This window comes from Oryctolagus cuniculus, chromosome 18 (genome assembly GCF_964237555.1).
Source record: "Oryctolagus cuniculus chromosome 18, mOryCun1.1, whole genome shotgun sequence".
In the NCBI taxonomy this organism is placed as follows: Eukaryota; Metazoa; Chordata; class Mammalia; order Lagomorpha; family Leporidae; genus Oryctolagus; species Oryctolagus cuniculus.
In genome coordinates, this window is record NC_091449.1 from 14019487 (window position 1) to 14040416 (window position 20930).

The following is a 20930-nucleotide window of genomic DNA, read 5'->3' on the forward strand; positions in this document are numbered from 1 at the left end:
TGGGGTTCCTGTCGGGGTGGGCGAGGAAATGCGAGGGGTCGGGACCCTGGGGGACAGAACGTCCCCCACCCCCGCCCCGGACGGGAGGGATGCTACCTGAGGCTGCCGGATTTTCAGATCTCAAACGAAGCTGAAGCGCTGGGATTCTGTAAACATTTTGCTGCCACCTGAGTGGCAGTACAAGCCCGGCCGGTCACCTGTGCTGGCCCGCGAGGGTCCTCACAGCACGGACCCCATCGTGGTGCCACGGTGAGTTAGTATGTAAGAAAAGCTTGGGGCAGGGCCAGGCCCCTGGGACATGTCCTAGAAGACTCAGCATTGCCTCACCCTAGGACCCTAGGACCGAGCTCGCCACAGTTGTCCCTACCTGAACATCTACCAGTCAGGGAACACTGGTTAGGAGCCAACTTTAAAAGCCCCACGCTCATCTAGGCTGCGGAGCGTGAGTGATTGGCGGTTGCTAATCAAGCCTGGGTTTGCAGGTGGAGGGAAGAAGGCGGTGGTGCGAGTTCACTGAGGACACTTTCAATGTCGCGAGGTTGGACTCCCGGATGCTGGGGGAAGGGGGTGACTCTACAAAAGCTCTTTACTGCACCGGTAGGGGTGCGGGGTTTGTGTTTCTGCCGGTTGGGTGGGGCCTCCTGGGGAGGGCAGAGGGCAGAGGGCAGAGGGAGGGGAGAGATACAGGCTCTGAGTTTCCTGCCTCACTCACCCTCACTCAGCGACCGCATGTAGCTGCTGCGTCCGCGCCAGGCGTCTCAATCTAATGACAGTGATGCCCCAGCGCTGCGCCAGGCCCTGTGCTAAGTGCGTTACTGCCATGGCGTATATTAATACAGAATGTAAATCCGTTCCTGCAGCCGCTCTGAAGCCAACTCACCTGCTACCGCGCAGGCAAGTCCAGGTGGAGGGTGATGAAGGGACTTGGCCAAGTCCCAAGGCTAAGGAGGGTGGGGTCAGCTCGCTCACCCTCCGTCCTGCTCCGGAAGGCTTCCGGCGCGTTTGCGCTCTTGCACTCCTGGTGTTGGGATGCTCAGGCAGCCGGGGGCCGGCCTGCTCTCTCGCCCAGGGGAAGAGTCGGCGAGGGCAGGAAGCGCCTCTTTCTTGTCCATAAGCTTTGCCTATCCCGCAGGGGGCCAAGCGCCACCAGCTGAGCCGGGGGCACGGGCCTCCCCCATCTGACCTGGCCCCTCTGCCTGTGCTTCCCAGGCTAGCCCACTCTGGGAAGTCAGTCTGGGCCCTGAGCTATCTCCCGAGTGAACTGGGGGCCCAGCCATGGTGGGGTCTAAAACGTTTAGTGCCTGATGTCCCAGCCCCATCCCGTGCAGAGCTGAGTGAATATTTGTTGTGTCAATAAATTAACGAATCCCGAGGTGGAAGTGAACGCCTGTGCGTGTTACTGATGAGGATGCAGCATCGCAGGTGATAGCAGTGAGCTGTCCGAGTCACAGAATGAACCGGCGAGAAAATAAGCAGGGATTTGCTCTGGGTCAGCTGGAGTCTGCATCCTGTGTTTTTACCCAATATGCCAAATGGCCAGTGGGCTGAAAACCAGCTTCCCGCGAGACTGATATGGTCCTGCTCTTCCAGGCCCGCCCTTTTCTTTTGGAAATCTCTGGAGCTTTGGGCACGGGGGAGGAGAACGGCGCGAGGCTGGGGTGGGGAAGAGGACAGGGAGCAGAGGCGAGGCGGCTGGAGAAAGAATCAAGCCCGGGGCTGATTTGAAGGTGAGCGTAGGGGTTTCTCGAGACCCACAGGGGGCAGCCGGAGTCGGCTGCCGGAGGTGCGGGGGCGGAGAAAGGGTGGGGACCAGCCCCGCGGGGGGCGATGCGGTAGCTGCGGCGGCGGCCGCAGGAGTTTCCCACAATGCAGCGCGGTGCGCTGTCCCCGGTGCTGATGCTCAGCGCTGCCCCGGAGCCTCCGCCGCGCCCGCCTCCCGCCCTTTCCCCGCCCGGCCCCGGCCCCGGCCCCCGCCATGGCTCAGCTCGGCCCGGCCCTGCCCCAGAGCCGTCGGGGGGCCTGGCTGCGGCGCTGGACAGCAGCCTGCGGGCCGCCGTGGCGTTCAAGGCGGAGGGCCAACGCTGCTACCGAGAGAAGAAGTTCCGGGAAGCCATCGGCAAGTATCACCGGGCACTGCTGCAGCTGAAAGCAGCGCAGGGGGCCCGCCCTGGCGGCCTGCCCGCCCCCGCCCCCGGGCCTTCCGCCAGCCCGGGGCCGGCCCGCCTCAGCGAGGAGCAGCAGCGCCTGGTGGAGAGCACGGAGGTGGAATGCTATGACTCTCTCACGGGTACGGGGCTGTCGGGGGGCTCGGAGGGGCGTGTGTGAGTGGGAGGGGTAAGGAGCAATCGTGGGGTCCTGGGGACTCGGGTAGGGGTGGAGGCAGAAGGGGCGAGGGCTCAGGTCTGTTGAGGGAGGCTTCAGAACTTGAGCAAGGAAAGGGATGGGGGTGGGTAGGGGATCACGGGGTCTCTGCACGGAGCAGGCTGGGGGCCAGGAAATGGGCTTTGGGCTGCGTCGCCGGGGGGCCCCCTGCTACTTGTGAACCTAAAGCTAGGAAGGCCCACCCTGGATGAGACGTGCACGGCTGCGTTCCCTTGCCTCTACGATTGCACTTCATGCGCTTCCTGCCCAAACCTCCCGGCAAAATTGCCCGCAAGTGCTTGTCTGCATCTTTCGCGCCCCCTAGCGGCGGCGCAGATGGGTTCTAGTCTGATGGGTTAGCAGAATGGCGCCCCCTGATGGCCAGAGCAATCCCTTCAGCAGGGTTTCGCCGTGAGGCAGGAGCTTACGCCTGGAGGCGAAGCCAGGCTCGTGCAGGTCGGGCGGGTTCAGGGGGAGGTGGCCAGCTCTGAGAGCGCCGCCCCGGTGCCTCCGCAGCTTGCTTGCTGCAGTCGGAGCTGGTGAACTACGAGCGGGTGCGTGAGTACTGTCTCAAGGTGCTGGAGAAGCAGCAGGGCAATTTCAAGGCCACCTACCGCGCCGGCATTGCCTTCTACCATCTGGGCGACTACCCACGTGCGCTGCGTTACCTGCAGGAGGCCCGCAGCCGGGAGCCCACAGGTGAGCGGCGAGGCGGGGCGGGCCCAGGGCAGGGAAGCAGAGCGCTCCGCCTGCAGAGCTGCCGCGAGGGAGAGCCGCACCGCCCACCCCGCAGCCCGCGTCCCCCACCTACTCCTTACTCACTCGCCCAGTCACCCGGCGTTCATTCACCCGCCATTCAGACGCCCCCAGCCGCTGCTCAGCCGTGCAGTCACTGACCCTGATCGTCCCATTCACGTAGCCAACTCCGGATCCGCCCCTCCTCATCTCCCAGCTCACACTCCTTCCCCCTCACGAACCCCGACACCCACCCGCTCGCTTCGCCAGCCATGCCCGCAGCCACTCAGGGTGGGCGACGTCAGGAAAGCAGTCTGTGTGCAGGGCCCTGGGAGGGGCCGGCAGAGCCGGAGGCGGGCTCCTCCTGCCGCGGCCCAGGGCCCTGGGGGAGGGGGCACAGGGGAGCAGGGCCCTCGGACAAAGCTCTGCCCGCCTGCCCTGCAGACACCAACGTCCTGCGCTACATCCAGCTGACTCAGCTGAAGATGAGCCGCTGCAGCCTCCCGCGGGACGACCCTGGGCAGGGGCCCGGCCTCGGGGTGTGAGGGCTGAGGCCGACTCCGTCCCCTCACCCTGTAACCTCCTGGCCTCCCGTGTGTGCTGGTAAAGCTCTTGTGACCGCAACCTCCTTGTGTGGTGTTCCTGTGGGGGCCAGGGCGGGGACCGCAGGGACCCAGAGAGGCATGGGGAGGGGCCGGGTGCCACTAGGGGTGACCCAGCCGCCGCGGGGCCCGGAACGACACACAGCCAAGCAGGGTAGGGGCAGGGGTTACCTTTAATGCTGCATGTTGTGCCAATCCCCCATGATGCCCTGTCCCTGAGTATCCCGGCCCACCCTCCCCCCACTGCAGGGTGGGCACAGGGCTCCACCCCCCTGGGGTACAAGGGAATAAATTAAGTGTCCCCCCCTCCCTCCTTCCCCAATAAATAGAGCGAGTGTCCTGCCCGGGGCCTCCCCCGCCTTGGGGCACTGCGGGCTGGGGCGGGGCCTGGGGCGCTACATTCATGGCTGCCCAGGCGGGCGGCGGCGGGCAGGCCTCAGGGGGCGCTGTGGGCCTCGCACAGGGGCACGGTGCTGTCCTGGCTCTGCCCCTCCATGTCCATGTCCAGCAGCGTGGGCTGCATGCTGGGGGGCCCAGGGCTCTCCGGCGTGGTGGGTCCGCTGGGAGGCGAGATGCTGAGTGTGTGGCCAAAGGAGACCAATTTCCAGGGGTCCAGGCGGGGGCGGCTGGCTGCCGGCCGGGGTCTCGGCGCGAAGGTCAGGGTGGTGGGGCGGCCAAGGAAGTCGGGGGGCCGGCGGCGGGGTGGGAACAGGGCCTGGGGGTCAGGCAGGCGGGGAAAGTCCACGGGGTCCGGAGGGCCTGCGGAGAGAGGGTGAGATGCCGGGTGCGCACAAGCGCCTTCCGGCAGGGCGCCAGCACCTTCGGCCTCGCGGCACCTGGCCTGCGGCCCCGCCCAGCAGCTCCTAGCCACGCCTTCGGGCCCCTCAAACACACTGCGCGGGGTTGGGTCCAGGAAGGCCTAGAGGAGACTCGAGGAAGGACGGTGTCTCTGAACAGGGTCCAAATACCACCGAGGGTTACAGAAAATAACCAACAAGTGGGCAGGCGTGGGCAGGCGCGGGCAAGCGCAGGAGGCGGGACACGGCACCTCCCGGGCATCGCACCCGCAGCTGCTGATGGAGGCATAGCGGCCCCGCTGCCGCCCGCCGCCCCCGCCTGTCTGTCGCACAGGGACCCCGATCAATTCTCCAGCGGCTACAAGGTCCCTCCCACCCCCACGCCGTGCCGCCGCCTTAGGGGTCTGGCTGGGCCTGGAGCCAGGGCGCACGGGCCGGGGGCACCTCACTCACCCGGGCCGCGGCCTGCGTGCTCCGGGGGCCCGCGCTGCCCCAGCGCCCCGTCTGACGGCGTCCGCCGGTGCCCGCGGCTGACGGCGCGGGCAGCCGTGACGTGGGTGGGCGTGAGCGACTGGCGAGGGTCCTTCTTGAAGCTCTCCAGTTCCAGGTCCACCAGGGGGTTGGCGCTGGGCGCGGGCGTGGGCGGGGAGGGCGGCGGGGAGGGCGCGGCCGGCGCGGCGTCGTCGCTGTCAGAGCGCAGCAGTGAACGCGTGGAGTTGCAGTCGGACACGGACGACAAGGACACGAGGGTGGCCGAGGGCGCCAGGCCCGGGCCGGGGGCCGCGTCGTCGCGGCGGCCCGGGAGGCGCCCGGGCGGGCTGATGCCCCGCGGGAAGCGGCCGGCGCGGGGGAAGAAGAGGCCGTCCAGCCAGCGCCGCTGCTCCTCGCCGTCGGCCGCGCGCGCCTCGGCCACGTCGGCGCCCAGGCCCACGGCGCCCAGCAGTGTGGCGCAGCCCAGCAGCGCGAGGTCGCAGCGCCGCCGAGCGCTGTGCCCGGGCCGGGCGTGGGGAGCGGCCGGCGCTGGGTCCCAGGGCGTGCGCGCCCCCGGGGAGGGCTCGGCGGGCAGCGGCACAGCGAGGTAGGATGGGGTGGTGTAGGGGGAGGGGGACACGCTGCCGCCGCCGTCTGCCTCCGCGAACTCCTCTGCAAACGGAGGGGGGCGTCGTCAGAGGCTGCGGGCTGGCCCGGGCGTCCAGGTCCGGCCGCCCTGGACCTGGCGGCCAGGGGCTGGCCCCGGTGACCCCCAAACAGCGAGACCGCCAGGTGCCCCTGAGCAGCACACTGAATCTTTCTCCTCCACGGGCAGGCCTGGGGGAAGTGACCCTGGGGGCAGCTCCTCCACTTCCCGCCCCTTCTCTCCCGCCCCCGAGCACCCTCGCCCCTTACCCATCTCGCTGAGGCTGGCGAAGCCAGGGGCGATGGGTGTGTGTTTGGGGGACTTGCCCAGGTTGGGGGCGCTTGACGACCACTGCTTGCTGCCTTCCCCCAGGGCCTTCAGCCTGCAGGGAGCACCGGGGGGGGGGGGGGTCAGCCACAGGGCTGCTTGGGCACAGGTGGCACCACCCGGCCAGTACCGAGAGATGAGGGGTCAGCCACAGGGCTGCCTTGGGCCTGGGCACAGGTGGCACCGCCGGCCAGTACCTCTCCTCGCCTCCCGCGCGCTCCTTCTGCAGAGTGGAGCTGGGGCCCCACGTCCGGCCCTTCTTCTTGCCCCCAACCAGTTCTTCCTTCTTGGGAGGCCCACTGCGGCTCCAGGTCCCACTGGCGCCACCGCTGCCACCGCCGCCACCGCTGCTGCCGCCGCTGCCTCCACAGTCCACGGGAGTCACTGGGCCGGGAGAAGACACTTGGTGGCTGGATCTTGGTGTCGGCCACCTCTGTGGCACCCCGGGCCCTCCCACCTCCCCCTGGAAGCCCTCCTGCAGCTCCCCAGTGCTCAGCACAGAGTCCCAGCCGCCCAGCCTGGCATCCGAGGCCCCTCATGAGCTAATTCCCTGCCACTGCCTCGCTCTCGTCTGTGTCCCTCCTCACAACGGAGCCCTCAACTGCCCGTCCTGGTGGCTGCGGGCCCTGCAGCCCGGCTCTCTGCACTCTGAACACCCTGACACTGGCATTCCTCCACCCGGTGCTTGTCCTTGGTCCCCTGAGACTGGCTTCCTGGGCCTCCTACAAAACAGGTGTCCCAACAGACACGTGGTGGCTGGGGTCCTGGGACAGCCGGCAGATTCCATGGCTGTGCCCATCTCTCCTTCCCAAGCCCCCAACCCCACCCCCGGGACCAGCGCCATCATCTCACTGGCCGCCTCGCCTGTCTTTGCCCCACACCACAGCCAGAGGGACAGGGTGGACGTGACCCCAGTGCAGGGGCTCCCCATGTGCAGGCCTCTGCTCAGCCCCCAGACCCATCTTTGTGAAGTCAGCCGGACCCCCTGGGCTGGGCAGTATCATGTCGTCGGGCAAAACAGTACAGAGGGTTCTGGGAGAGCTGACCCCCTGAGCCCCTGCTCACCCGCTGCAAGTGGTCTGGTGAGGGCCAGGCCAGGACACACGGCGGGGAACAGGCCTCTGCCCCTTCTGTTTGCGCTGGGGGTCACCGTCCCCAGGTCTTTCGGCCTGGACTGGAACTGGCTGCCCCGGGCCTCCGGCTTGCGGCTGCAGAGGTGGACTCCCTGGCCGCCCTCATCGCACAAGCCCACCGTGATCAACCTCTCTCTCTCTCGCCTACTGAGCTGTCTCTGGAAAACCCCATACCCTTGATTCCTCATGGCAACTGGAAATTACAACGCTTAGCTGGTTGTGGCCTCGCTGTCCGTCTCCCTTGTTGAATGAGGGCAGGGGCCTCGCCTGTCTTGTTCCCTGCTGATGCTCCAGCCTATGCCCGTCTGTGCTCAGGGTGTTTGCGGACCGCCTGCCCGCCCGAGTGCTCAGGACCTGGGAGATACTCACGGCGAATGGCCCTCAGCCGGGGGATGATGCTGGGGCTGGCGGGGGGGCTGGCCCCGTCGGACCCTTTCCGCTTGTCCAGGGTGGGAGACGCTTGTACTGTGATCTTGTGCTCGAAGCCTGCGAGAAGAAGGGACTTCCCTCAGCACAGGCAGCAGGAGGCAGCCAGAGGGAGCCCGGCAGGAGCGGTGGTGGCGGAGGACCTGCGCCTGAGGGCCCGCGTGCCCGCCAGCAGCCGCGGCAGAACTGAGCACACCATGCGCGTGTGACCAGGAACTGGAGTTGAACCCCCGCCCCTAATTGTAATGAGCTGGCTTTTAAAGCTAACAGTGTATTCAGTTGGGGACTGGAAGCATTTAAGCCTGTCTGGGACAAGCTGGGTTTGTGAATCAACTTTTTTCAACTACAAATTTTATGAACTCTAAGTACACATCAAATATTTCTGTATACATTTAAATTTTTCATTTACTTTCATTTTGTTTGAAAGGCAGAGAGAGACAAAGAGTTCAACCTTCCATCTGCTGGCTCACTCCCCAAATGGCCACAACAGCTCCTGTGGCCAGGGGCCCAGAACTCCGTCCAGGGCAGGGACCCCCTGCCGGAGCCATCGCCTGTGCCCGCCGGGGTGCAGGGCGGCAGGAAGCAGAGCTGGGACTTGGACTGGGCGCTCTGATCTGGGCCGAGGACGTCCCAAGCAGCGTCTCATCAAACATTTTTGATGAAAACTGACTGCCCAGATGGAGACGTGTTGAGAATATAAAGTACACATTGGATTTCAAAGATTTAGTGAAAAACGCAGCGCCTGGGCTGAGTTCTGGCTCCACTCCTGAAGCCCACTTCCTGCTGATGCGCACCCTGGGAGGCAGGGGTGATGGCTCGGATCACCGGGCCCCTGCCGCCCACAGGGGAGGCCGAGTTCTGGCGTTTGGGGCTTTCTCTCTCTCTGCCTCCCAAATAAAACAAGCTGGGAGATAAAACCGAAGCACAGACGACTGCCCCCAGCCGCTGGAGACGGCTGCTCTGAGGGGCTGGCCCTTGGCTGTGTCTGTGCGAGGCTTGGGGAAAGCAGCTGTAGGCTCCCCAAGCTCTCCCGGGGGTGGGGGATCAGAACGCCTCACTAAGCTGTGCAGTTAACTTGATTTTTCTACTTGTGACAGATCAACCAAAAAGGTTCCAAACTAGGAGGAAGAGGGAAGCCTGGGCCTGCGCGCGCTGCGGCCTGGGGGCCGTACCGGGGAAGCTCGGGCCGCGGGGGCGGTACCGGAGGGGGCCTGGGGGCGGTACCGGAGGGCAGGCTGATGTGGCTGCCGCCGTCTCGCAGCTTGAGCAGGCGGCTGCGCGTGAAGTTGCCCTTGCGTTTGCGGACCCTGGGCTTCTCCTGGCTCAGCTGGCACATGAGCAGGTGCAGCTCCCGCTCCACGATGTCCATCTCGCGCTCCGCCAGCTCCTGCTCCCGCCGCCGCAGCTGCTCCTCCTGGAAGCGCTGCTCCTGCGCCGCCCGCAGCAGCTCCTCCTCCCGGCTGCGGAGTTCCTGCGGAGCAGACGCGGGGGCTGGGGGCGGGGCGGGGCCTCTGCCCGGGGCCGCTGGGTCCGCTTGGTGCCCTGCACCCAGCCGTGGGATACGTTAGGTTCACAGTCCAACTCCCATTTCACGGTCACTCTGGGTGCCAGGGCAGGGGACTGTGTGAGCCCAACAGGGTACCCTTTCTCTCTTTGAATTACCTGTGTGATTCGGGAAGCTCAAACATCCACAAAATCAGAGCAGTGGACGCCCACGAGCCCACACCCGCCGGGTACCCCCTCTCCCTTTCTGCTGCGGTACTGCAAGCCTAGCCCCGACATCACTCGGCATCAGCTCTAAGCGCCTCAGTAGCCCACCCACAGGAGAGCCCCTCGCTCCCTGTGCCCGCTGTCACCTTCTCCTTGGTCCGCAGGTCATCGAACATGTGCTGGATCTCCAGCTTCCAGTCCTCCTGCAGCGAGTGGAAGGACTCCAGCGGCATCTGGAACAGGGCTGACTGCTCGATGACCTCCAGCCGCTGCAGGATGCTGCCGAAATCCGGCCGCCCGTGTGGGTCTGGGTCCCAGCACTCTGGGGCAGGGTGGAACGAGGGCATGAGGGCCGTGCGTGGGGGCCCGAGCCTGCTCACAGGAAGGGGGGACACTGGGGTGTGGAGAGCGGCTTCCACGGAGCCGAGGCCGAGGAATTCCAAGCCAAACTCCCAGCCATACACCGCTCAGGGAGACGCTGGGGGAGACCCAGGGACCTGCTTCCCGTGGGCCATGACGCAGGAGGACTCCCAGGCCCACGGACCCTACCAGGTTGCCCGCAGGCGCTCTGGACGTGGCCAGAACAGGGGTCTGGGGGCCCAGCCCCTTCTCCTTCACTCCTGGGCCCACTGGCATAGCAGGGTGTGAAAGGGGATGGTCTAGGCCCAAGGGCCCTGTCACCCCAAACTGAGCCTACCCACTCCATGGGGCCCTGGCTCACCCTCCAGTAGGCGGGCAAAGGGCTCAGGGCACGTGGAGGGGATGGGCAGCGTCAGCTTGTTCATGGCCACACCATATGCCACGGCCAAGGCGTCGATTTCACGGTAGGGGACCTCACCCGTCAGCAGTTCCCAGAGCAGCACCCCGAAGCTGCAGGTGGGGGAGAGGAAGTGATGCCACAGCCCCCACCCCATCCTCACCCATGCCCGAGCCCTGCGCCTGGCCCCACAGGGGCCTCCCTTACCCCACATCCAGCCCTGGCTGATTTGACCTCCACTTTCCAAACAACTCTTGGGGCTACGGCCCCCTTTGCTCTGCCTCTTCCCTCACCCCTGCCTGAATTCTGCGTCACCTGTGCCTGCGCGGTGCCCCAGCCTCTCCTCTCCCGCCCTCCTCTCTGTTCCCACACCCACCCTGCAGGCCTGGCCCTCTTGGTAAGCCTCACAACAGCCAGTGAGGCAGATGGTATCCACGTGACCCCCGTTTTATCCACTGAGCAGGTGCAGGCTCACAGAGGTTAAGCTGCCGCTCGGGGTCACACAGCCAGGAAGCGGCGGAGCTACCCTGGGGCTCAGATCTGCACGACGCCGACACTGCTGCCCGTAACGTGCACACGATGCCAGCGTGCATGCCACTGTGCTGCGTGGCCAGCGCACACGTCTCCTCCCCAGGAAACTGTGGAACCTTCTGGATCCTGACTACCATCTGCCGTGCCCAGCCTGCAGCAGACCCGGGCTCTCCCAGCGTTCTGCTCAGCCGACATGCACTTATTAAGTGCCTCATGTATGCTGGTGCTGTTCTAGGCACTGGACCCACAGACTCCACTTCTGCCCCTACACAGTGATGGCCTCCCTGCCTCCCCAGGGACTGCACTGGCGGAACGGAGCTGGCCACGGCTGCCTGCGGTGGCCCCACCTTCCCGTGGAGCTCAGTCTGCCCACACGACCCACACTTCTGCGCAGGAGGGTGTGTGGTGGGCATCTAGCTTGCAGGAAGTGTCCTCAGGACAAAGGAGTGCCCCGTTCCTCTTCCTCTTCCCTACTGGCTGGAATGTGGACACACAAGCTGAAGTCATTTTGGACCACGAACAAACTTGGGGATGGCGGCTATGCAAGGTGGAGGAAAAGAACGGGGGCTTTCCCCGGAGGTGGGCTCATCCGCTCCTCTGCCCCGCGTCCCTGGAACGCTGCGGGGACCTGCGGTGGCCACAGCACATCTGGTGGCTGGGAGCCACGGATGCCATCATCCTGAGAAGGCCGGGACAGACCAGCCCCAGAAAGTCGTGCTGCCCCAACACAGGAGACTGAGTCCCTCGCACTCCTGGGCTCCGCGTGGACGAGCACAAACCTCTCCTGGTTCCGGGGTTCTCCCTCCTTGCAGCTGCACCACGTACACATTGGGAGCCGCAAACGAGACCTGACCAGTGGACCTTCTGGGTGGAGCCGGACACTTCCTGTCTGATTTCTCTCTGCCCCGAATCTGGTAATTTCCTGCTTGGACAACCTGGAGTTTCAGCTAGGGACTGACAGGGACTGAAAAGGGGGAGGCGGGGTTTGGCTCCAGTCAGGGAAGAGGGTGTGGGCTGAACAGCTGCTGGCCAGGGCAAACCCTCCTTCGCCTCCCCCTCCACCCACTTCTCTGATCTATTCCCCACCCAACAGCCAAGGGGGCTTCCAAAAGGCGGGATCAGATCCTGCCACTCCTAGATTCACCCGCTGGCTTTCCCGGGACTTGGAACAGACGCTGCGTCCGAGCCCTCACCCAGGCCCTCGCAGCTCCCGCTCCGTCGCCTGCTTCCCGCCTCCTCTGCTCTGGCCACACCGGCCTCGCGCTCATTCCCGTCTGAGCACCCGTCTGGGTAGCATCTCTCCTCACACCTGGCACAGCCGGCTCCTGTTGTCCAGAGCTCAGTGACTGGAGAGCTGTCCCCAGAGCAGTACTCCCCTGCCCGAGCGCCTCCTCCAGCCTCCTTACCTCGGCACCAGCCCTTTCTCTGGCAAAGCACTATCTTTCCAACATTATCTTAGTTTTCTTCACTTAAAATACCTTTTTATTCTTTTAGCTTCTGCTGAGGTAATTTTTTTAAGTCCGAAGAAACTAAGATAATGTCTGGAAAGATCAGTGCCTTTGCCCAGAGAAAGGGCCTGGTTCCCGATGGATGGATGGATGGATGGATGGATGGACAGATGGACGGATGGACGGCCACATGAATGGATGGATGGACAGATGAATGGACGGACGGGTGGGTAAATGAGCGGATGGATGAACGGGTGGACAGAAGGATGGATGCATGGACGGATGGACAGGTGGACGGACGGATGGATAGTGGACAGGCAGATGGATGAATGGCTGGCTGGCTTTCTTCAAAGGCTCCCATCCCCTGACAAACGGGAGCTGGGTGCTGGGGGTGCCGAAGGGGCCCTTTGATGCTGACACCGTATCCTATCTGCCCCCTTTTTTAAAATTTCTCGTTCTGATCTGGGTCGTTCTGCAGGTGGGCACCTGCTCAGCGCCTGTCTGGTGGCCTGGTCCTGTGGGCCGGGCCCCTCCCGGCAACCATCCCTCCCACGCTGCCCTCACCCTTCTCCCTGCCCCACTGCCTGCCGGCCGTCCTGGCCGCCTCAGCACCTCCAGACGTCGCTGCTCTTGGAGAAGAGGGAGAGGCGGATAACCTCCGGCGCCATCCAGGCGTAGGTCCCCGCGGCGCTCATTTTGGTGGTCTTGTGCCACTCGCGGGCGAGGCCGAAGTCTGTGATCTTGAGCACCGTATCTGCGAGGTTGTGGTTCTCGATGGCCTCCAGGATGAGGACTGTGTGGCAGGAAGAACCGAGGGTCAGGAGACGGCCTGCGAGCGGGGCTGCGGCCCCTCGCATCCTGGCCCTCTGCTGTCCCTTCCCTTCACCGCCTCAAGCTGCCCTGCCCCGTGGCGGCTACTCTCTGCCTGGAACACCATGGGCCTCCAATCCCAGTCCTAGGCCCCCAGGAGGGATGAGGGCGCCTCCCCGGGTCCTCTGACTCCAACGATGAACAGCCAAGAAGCAACAGCCGGGGGCGAGCACTTGGCACAGCAGAGGCCGGCGCTGTGTGCTAAAACAATATGGGTGCTGGTTTGAGTCCCGGCTGCTCCACTTCTGATCCAGCTCCCTGCTGATGTGCCTGGGAAAGCAGCAGAGGGTGGCCCAAGTGCTCCGGCCTCTACACCTGGAGCTCCTGACTCCTGGCTTCAGCCTGGCCCAGCCTCAGCCATTGTGGCCATTTGAGGGAGTGAATCAGTGGATGGAAGATCTCTCTGTCTCTGCCTCTTCCTCTCTCTGTGTAACTCTTTAAAATAAATAAATAAATAAATAAATAAATAATAAATCTTAAAAAAAAAAAAAAAGATGCTGCTTGAGACACCAGTTCACTTCCCACGTGCCCACGAAGAGCTGAGGCGGGGCTACGCTGAAGCCGGGAGCTGGCACCTCAACCTGGGTTTCCTGCGTGGGCAGCAAGACTGCAACACTTGAGCCCTCACCTGCTGCCTCCTGAGGTGCACACGAGCAGGAAGCTGGGATCCGGAGCAGAGCCAGGACTCAAACCCAGGCGCTGGACGCAGAGTGCCGGCATCTCAGGCAGCGTCTCAATCATAGCGGATGGCAGCTCTTTGTCTGCCTCTCTCTCACTTCCAAATAAATAAATGCTTTTTCACAAGAGTTAAAATAATAAAGAACCATTGGTCGAGGTAAAACAGTTTAGAATCGCAACTACAGTATAGCAGATGTTGTCCAAATTATCATAATTTGGGGCCAGTGCTGTGGTGTAGGTTAAACTGCTGCCTGTAGTGCTGGGATCCCATACCAGTGCCAGTTCGAGTCCCGGCTGCTCGACTTCCCACCCAGCTCTCTGCTGTGGCCTGGGAAAGCAGTAGAGGATGGCCCAGCTCCCTGGGGCCCTGCACCCACGTGGGAGACTCAGAAGATGCTCCTGAATTTGGAGCAGCACAGCTCCAGCCATTGCGGACACTTGGGGAGTGAACCAGGATAGGAGATCTCTCTCTCCCTCTGCCTCTGTCACTCTTTCAAATAAATATATTAATTTATTTATGTATCGGACCTGGGCCGATCTGAAGCCTGGAGCCAGGAGCTTCTTCTGGGTCTCCCATGTGGGTGCAGGGACTCAAGCACTTGGGCCATCTCCCACTGCTTTCCCAGGCCATTAGAAGAGAGCTGGATCAGAAGAGGAGCATCCAGGACACGAACCGGTGCCCATATGGGATGCTGGAGCTACAGGCAGAGGCTTAGCCTACTGCACCACAGCGCTGCTCCCCCCCCAATTATTATTATTTCTTAAAGATTTATTTGTTTACTTATTTGAAAGGCAGAGCTACAGAGAGATGGAGAAACACAGAGAGATCTTCCATCTGCTGGTTCACTCTCCAAATAGCTACAATGGCTGGGGCTGGGCCAGGAACTCCATCCGGGTTTCCCCACAGGTGCAGGGATCCAGGCACTTGGGCTGTCTTCTGCTGCCTTCCCAGGTCATTAGCAGGGGGCTGCACAGGAATGGAGAGCCAGGTGGCACCCACACGTGACACTGTCCTCAGAGGCGGTGGCTTACCCTCCTGCACCGCAATGCCTGCCACTCGCCCCCCCCACCCCTGTGGGATTATTTTAAGGAATAACTGAAACAATGTTTGTACTGTGATTAATACAGAGTAAATGGTCAATGTGGTAATAATTGTTATTTACAAATAACAAATAAATGTAAATTAGACTTCTGCCTCCATTGGCTTGGACAGCACTCATTCATTCATTCATTCAAGGACATTAATAAAGCTCTGACTATGCGCTTAGCACCGTGACAGGTGACATGAATGTCAGAATGTAAGGAAGACCAGTGGCTCTCCTCTTGGCCTGCGAGATAAACCTAACACCACCTATAACACGATGCAGTAAGAAGCAGGAAAGGAAGGCCAAGTGACTCCGTCTGTCTGAGGCCTGAAGGAAGCTCCCGGATGCAGGGGCCGGTGCCGCAGCACAGCAGGTCAAGCCTACGCCTGCAGCACCGGCGTCCCATACGGACACTGGTTCCAGTCCTGGCCGCTCCCCTTCCGATCCAGCCCCCTGCTAACGCCTGGGAAAGCAGCAGAAGATGGCCAAGCGCTTGGGCCCCTGCACCCACGGGGGGCAGGGGGGACCTGGATGGAGCTCCAGGCTCCCGGCATTGGCCTGACCCAGGTTTTCTGTTGCTCTGCCTTTCAAGTAAACAAAAAACAAGCCTTGATCAAAGAGCAACAGGTGGGATGTGTAAAGCAAAATGTCTCTGTCGCCCCTGAGGGCTACTGGAATCGGGACCTGGACTCTGCGTCCACACCCTCTACCACTGAGGAGGCCACACGGCGCTCCACCCTGTGGCTCGGGTTGGTCACGTGACTCGCTTTGGTTGGGAATGAGGCTGATGCGACAGGGTGCCGGTTCCCAGTGCAGACCCTCGGCGGCCTTCTGTGTCTGCTGTCCCCATGACAACACGCTTCAGCCAGCCTGAAGTCTACTCGGGCGAGGCCTCTCCAGCTGAGCCCAACCTTGATCAGTTTGCCCTCAGCGGCCTGCAAACGCACGCGCAGTAACCAACAACTGTTGCTTTAAGATGCTGAATTTTGGGGCATTTTGGGACAAAATCTGAAACATTCCCCAAGTATTCCAAAGAGCTCTAGTTTTCCTGATGCCTAGGTCTACCCTGAACAGAAATTACAATCTTGGCTACTGCTTGCAATGGCCTGCATGAATTGACCCACAAAACAACCCATTGCTATTGACTAGCAAACTGAGGCTCAGAATGACGATTACATAGAAGACGGCAGGACAAGGCCTTGAGCTAAATGCTGTCATCAGAGTCCAGTGTCTTAACCATTCAACTACAGAACTGGGTGCGATTTACTGTATCTTTCTTCTTAAAGATTTATTTATGTATTGGAAAGGCAGAGTTAGAAGGGAGAGAGGGAGAGACAGAGAGATCCTCCATCCACTGGGTCACTCCCCAGATGGCTGCAAAGGCCGGGGCTCGGCCAGGCTGAAGCCAGAAACCGGGTCTCCCACGTGGATGGCTCTCCCGGGTGCATTCTCGGCGGAGCAGCCAGGACCGGAACCTGCATTCTTACGGCTGCCAGCATGGAGGTGCCGGCCCCCACTCTGTTCTTCACCCCGAGACGTCTCTGTACACAGGGGTGGTGACGGTGCTCACCCCGCAGGAGTACACTAAGGATTCCCTGTCTGAAGCACGCACCGCAGGTCCTCCCGAGGTGCTGGCTACGACCGCTCCTGACTTCCCTGCCTTTATCTTTCACCACTCCTGGCTACGTCCCCAGTCATCAGAGTAACAGGGGCCGGCGCTGTGGCGCAGCAGGCAAAGCTGCTGCCTGAGAAGCCGGGGCTCCACTTCCAATCCAGCTCCCTGCTAACGGCCTGGGAAAAGCAGCCAGGCCCCTGCCACCCACATGGGAGACCTGGAAGAAGCTCCTGGCTTTGGCCTGGCCCAGCCCTGGCGGTTGTGGCCATTTGGGGAGTGAACCAGTGGATGGAAGACCTCTGTCTCTCCTTCTCTCTCGGTAACTCTGACCTTCAAATAAATCTTAACAAAATAATAACATTACATTGTGTCCATCTGGCCAGGAAGGAGCTGAGGGTTGGAGGCGTCAGTGCAAGCTGGGCTCCGGGTGGGCACTGCAGCACAGCAGGTGAACTTGCTGCGCGGGGCGCCCACATTCCTACTGGCTGCCTGGTTCGAGTCTCAGCTACTCATGCTTCAAATTCAGTTTCCTGATGAATGTGCCTGGGGGTGGCAGATGACCCAAGCACTTGGGTCCAGCTACCCATGTGGGACACCTGGACGGAGTTTGAATCAGTCGCCTCTGGCAGGCATTTAGGGAGCGAACCAGCTGATGGAAGATCTCTCTCTCTTCTTCTCCCTACTCTCTCAAACAAATAAAATCCCTTTTTTTTTTTTTTTTTTTAAAGCTAAGCTTCAGTACTGCCTCCTCCTGGAAGCTGTCTGTGACTCCACCTGCCCAGACATCCACGACTTGTGGGTCCCCACCTGTCCTACGGTGCAGAAGGCCTATGTCATGGGGAGCGCCTCCTGCCCTGACACTTTACAGCTGCATCTACAGCTGACCGTGACACTCCCTACTCAGAACCCTCTCATGGGGCCGGCGCTGTGGTGCAGTGGGTTAACCCTCTGCCTGTGGCGCTGACATCCAACATGGGTGCTGGTTAGAGTCCCGGCTGCTCCTCTTCCCATCCAGCTCTCTGCTATGGCCTGGGAAGGCAGAAGATGGCCCAAGTCCTTGGGCTCCTGCACCCATGTGCAGCTCCTGGCTCCTGGTTTCAGATCGGTGCAGCTCTGGCCAGTGAGGCTAACTGGGGAGTGAACCCGTGGATGGAAGACACCTCTCTCTCTCTGGCTCTCCTTCTCTCTCTGTGTAACTATGACTTTTAAATAAATAAATACATAAACCAATCTTTTTTTAAAAGAACCCCCTCTAATAGCTCCCACTATACCAGTGGAACACCCATGTCCCTGCCATGACCCCGTGCACCTGTCAGCATCGGGCCCTGGCCACCTTGGCGAGTGCATCTCTCACTGCCTCAACTCCTGCGTTTCTCGCCCCAGCACGTCCACGTCCATTTCACCTCAGGACCCTGCTCTGCTGTCCCCCTCCCCCACACCTTTGCAAGGCCAGCTTGTCTCTGCTCAGGTCTCTGCTCAACTGTTGCCTTCCACGGCCACCTGATTCCAAGATCCCCACTGCCCTCTCCTCAATCTGCCTCGAGCGAACCCGGTGCTTTCTGAAATTTCCATATTTATTGATCTGCCAATCCATCCATCCATTCATTCATCCATCCATCCACCCATCCATCCCCTATCCCCCCATCCATCCCCTATCCCCCCATCCATCCCCTATCCCCCCATTCATCCATCCATCCACCCATCCATCCCCTATCCCCCCATCCATCCATCCGCCCATCCATCCATCCCCTATCCCCCCATCCATCCATCCATCTGCCCATCCATCCATCTGCCCATTCCTCCATCCCCTATCCCCCCATCCATCCCCTATCCCCCCATCCATCCATCCACCCACCCATCCATCCGCCCGTCCATCCATCATCTGTTCCTCTTCACTAGAAGGCAACTTCCATAACAACAGGGAAGACTCTTGCCTTCTTCACTTCTGTAACCCCAGAGCCGAGGACACTGTCTTGCACACAGTAGGTGCTTAAGTATTGCTCAGATGAACCAATGAATGAATGAATGACACCACCGGGGAGCTCCTTGGGGAGGCAGGAATGGGGAAGGCTGTGCAGGGGAGGCCCTGTGTCCCCCGTCCCAGGGTCTGCTGACCCTTGGTCAGGCAGCACGGGCTGGGCATGGGCGCACTGTCCGTCAGCGGGGGTGGGTGTGTGTGTGCTCCGTCTTCCCAAGCAGCATGGCTGGGGCTCCTGCCTACAGCTATGGGGCATTTCCGAGGCGTCCCGCCCAGTCTCCCAGTTGGGGCACGGGCCTGGGCATTGTGGGCACACGGTAGCTGTCTGCCGAGCCTAAGAATGCCAGGCCCCGGAGGCGAGGATGACTCAGCCCCTCTGCTCTGGGGCTTACAATCGTTGGCAGAAGCCTAGCATCGAACATAAAGGTGGTGGGGTGGGTTCAAGCAAACTTCAAGATGCCAAACTGACAGGAACCAGAGCAGACGAGCCGTGACACTGAGGGCAAAGGGAACCCCTGCATTTCCGGCTTGGCCATGAACCCAGGGAGCACACTGGCCTCACTCACTGTGCATCCCTCTTGTTAGCGCGTGACCTGGCCGGGTGAACACCAAATGCAAGAAGAGATGCGAGGCAGTGAGATGGGGCTAGGGTGAGAATGGGAGAACCAGGAAGGCAGGATTCCCCCTGCTGTATCCCGGGGGCAGGGGCTGGCACGCGGACTCCAGCAATACCTGCGGAGCCAAGGAACGAGACGTCTAGTCGGTGAGAACCATCGGGCAAACAACGGCTGCCTGGGTCCTTGCTGGGCTCCTGCTTAGTAGTTGCTCGATTAATATTGGCTGATGCCCTGAGAAGTCTCTCGGTCTAAATAAGGCTTCTGGGCTCCACCTGGCCCCATTATTCATTCAACCAACCAGTCAACTTTTGAGACCCTGTGACAGGCCAGAGGCCTGGAGGACTCCAGGACGTGGGGCCGACTCCACGGGCCGACTGCTCTGCAGGGACACTTGGCATCACCAGAGACATCTCTGGTGATCACGGTAGCAGGGGCAGGGGGTGCTGCTGGCACCTACTGGGTAGAGGCCAAAGGTGCTGCTAAGAAATCTACAACGCAGGAGGCCCCTACTGCAAACTGGTCCCTGATGGCAGTAATGCCAGGGCTGACAAACCCTGGTGGAGGCGAGCTGGCTCTCTCTCCGTCCCTGCCTGGTCGACTCTGGCATCGTGGCTGCGTGGTGAGCACTACGAAGCCAGGCAACGTGTGACGCCTGTCTCGGCCAAGGCAGGGCACTCAGAGCCATCGCCGAACTCCTGGATGCAGGCTTCCTGAGCTGCCAAGACTCGGGGGGCGGGGGAGTCTTTTGCTCCCTGACTGGGGGCAAGGCCTGCCCCACCTGGCCGCCCTCTCTGGCCCTGTGCCATCCGCTTCCCACCACCTGGGCTGGGCGGAAGGAAGTTTTGACTTACTGTTGATGGACTTGAGGTCCCGGTGGATGATGGGCACAGGGGCGTCGCTGTGTAGATAGTTCATGCCCCGGGCCACCTGCACGGCCCAGTTGACCAGCACGTGAGGGGGCACCCGGCGACCGGCCAGCACCCTGCTCAGCGCGCCCCCTCGGGCATATTCCATCACCAGGCAGAGGTGCGGGGGGCTGAGGCAAGCGCCCCGAAGGGCAATGATGTTGGGGTGCTGCAGGGCTCCAAAGAGCCGGGCCTCCTGGCGCACCTGCTCCGCTGTCACTGCCGGGTCCCGCTCAGGGTCCAGCCTGGCGGCCTTCACGGCCACCTCGTCGCCGCGCCACAGGGCCCGATAGACTTTGCCAAAACCCCCGACACCGATGATCTCCTCCAGCTGCAGTTCGTGGAAGGGGATCTCCTGGGGCAGCTGGAGCCCCGCGGGCGCGGCAGGTGCGGCGGGGGCCACGTAGTTGCTGGGGAAGACCCCCACGCGGCCGCTCGCGAGCCGCCCGGTCCACCAGCCCTCGTCGCCGGACACGGCACAGTCCTGGGACAGCACCTGGACGCGGTCGCCCCTCCGCAGGGTCAGCTCCTCGTCGCCCACCGCCTCGTAGTCGAACACCGCGGTCCAGACGGGCCCCGCGGGGGTCGCGCCCCACTCCTTGGCCGCCGCCGCCCCTTCCTCCTCCTCCATGGGGGAGGGGCCGGGGGCTGCGGGAGGCCGCTTCACACTGGCTGCCCGCGGGATGCAGAGGGCGGGCCCCGGCGGCCGGGACAGGGGGCAGTCTCTGCGGGCTCTAGGGGGCTCCTGGGGGCCATGGCTGGGGGGCCTCCCGCAGGAGCAAGCAGCAGCCTCTGTGCGAGGGCAGGGTCGTCCCCTCTGATGCGTTTGTCCAGTCGGCGCGGGGTGGGGTGGGGCGGGGCGGCGGGTTCACCTGTCTCCCCCAGACGTCAGGGCGCTTAGAGGGCCTGGCCGCACGGTCCCCCGACGTCTGCCGGGGCCCGCCGGCGGCGACGAGGGGGAGGGCAGCAGGCCGCCCCCTCTCCCCGCGCCTCTCACCCCGCGCAGCTCCACCGGCGGCCCCCGGCTCCGCATCCCGGGCCACCACCGCCGGGTCGGGCGTGGGTAGCGGGACCCCGGGGGCGGCCGCCCCGGGCTGGGGTGGCGCGCCCCTCGGCCTCCTCACGCGCGGGAAGGCCGGGCGGCCCCCATCCTCGGCACTGGCCTCCCGGTTGGCCCCAGCCCCTGCCCCCGCCCGCGCCGCTTCCCGGCCTCCGGCGGTGCCGAAGTGACGTTCGCC

General features: G+C 62.7%; 2 protein-coding genes across 3 annotated transcripts; one reads left to right on the forward strand and one right to left on the reverse strand.

Moving 5' to 3' along the window:
- Positions 1-1620: 1620 nt before the first annotated feature.
- Positions 1621-4198, forward strand: TTC9B (tetratricopeptide repeat domain 9B). The gene is made up of 3 exons (XM_051836398.2): positions 1621-2287; positions 2878-3060; positions 3541-4198. Exons 1-3 carry the CDS (start codon positions 1867-1869, stop codon positions 3639-3641), a joined length of 705 nt encoding a protein of 234 aa, XP_051692358.2. The 5' UTR covers positions 1621-1866; the 3' UTR covers positions 3642-4198.
- MAP3K10 (mitogen-activated protein kinase kinase kinase 10) lies at positions 3854-20887 on the reverse strand. Of its 2 annotated transcripts, XM_051836386.2 has the most exons (10): positions 19639-20884; positions 12557-12737; positions 9930-10078; positions 9355-9530; positions 8723-8969; positions 7442-7558; positions 6137-6323; positions 5882-5994; positions 4949-5638; positions 3854-4457 (listed from the first exon to the last, which is right to left on the reverse strand). In XM_051836386.2, the coding sequence occupies exons 1-10, from the start codon at positions 20321-20323 to the stop codon at positions 4135-4137; spliced, it is 2868 nt and encodes a 955-aa protein (XP_051692346.2). In that variant the 5' UTR covers positions 20324-20884; the 3' UTR covers positions 3854-4134. The 2 variants fall into 2 exon arrangements, with proteins under 2 accessions (XP_051692346.2, XP_051692347.2); XM_051836387.2 differs by lacking the exons at positions 9930-10078; positions 12557-12737 and having other exon boundaries at positions 19639-20887.
- Positions 20888-20930: the final 43 nt, after the last annotated feature.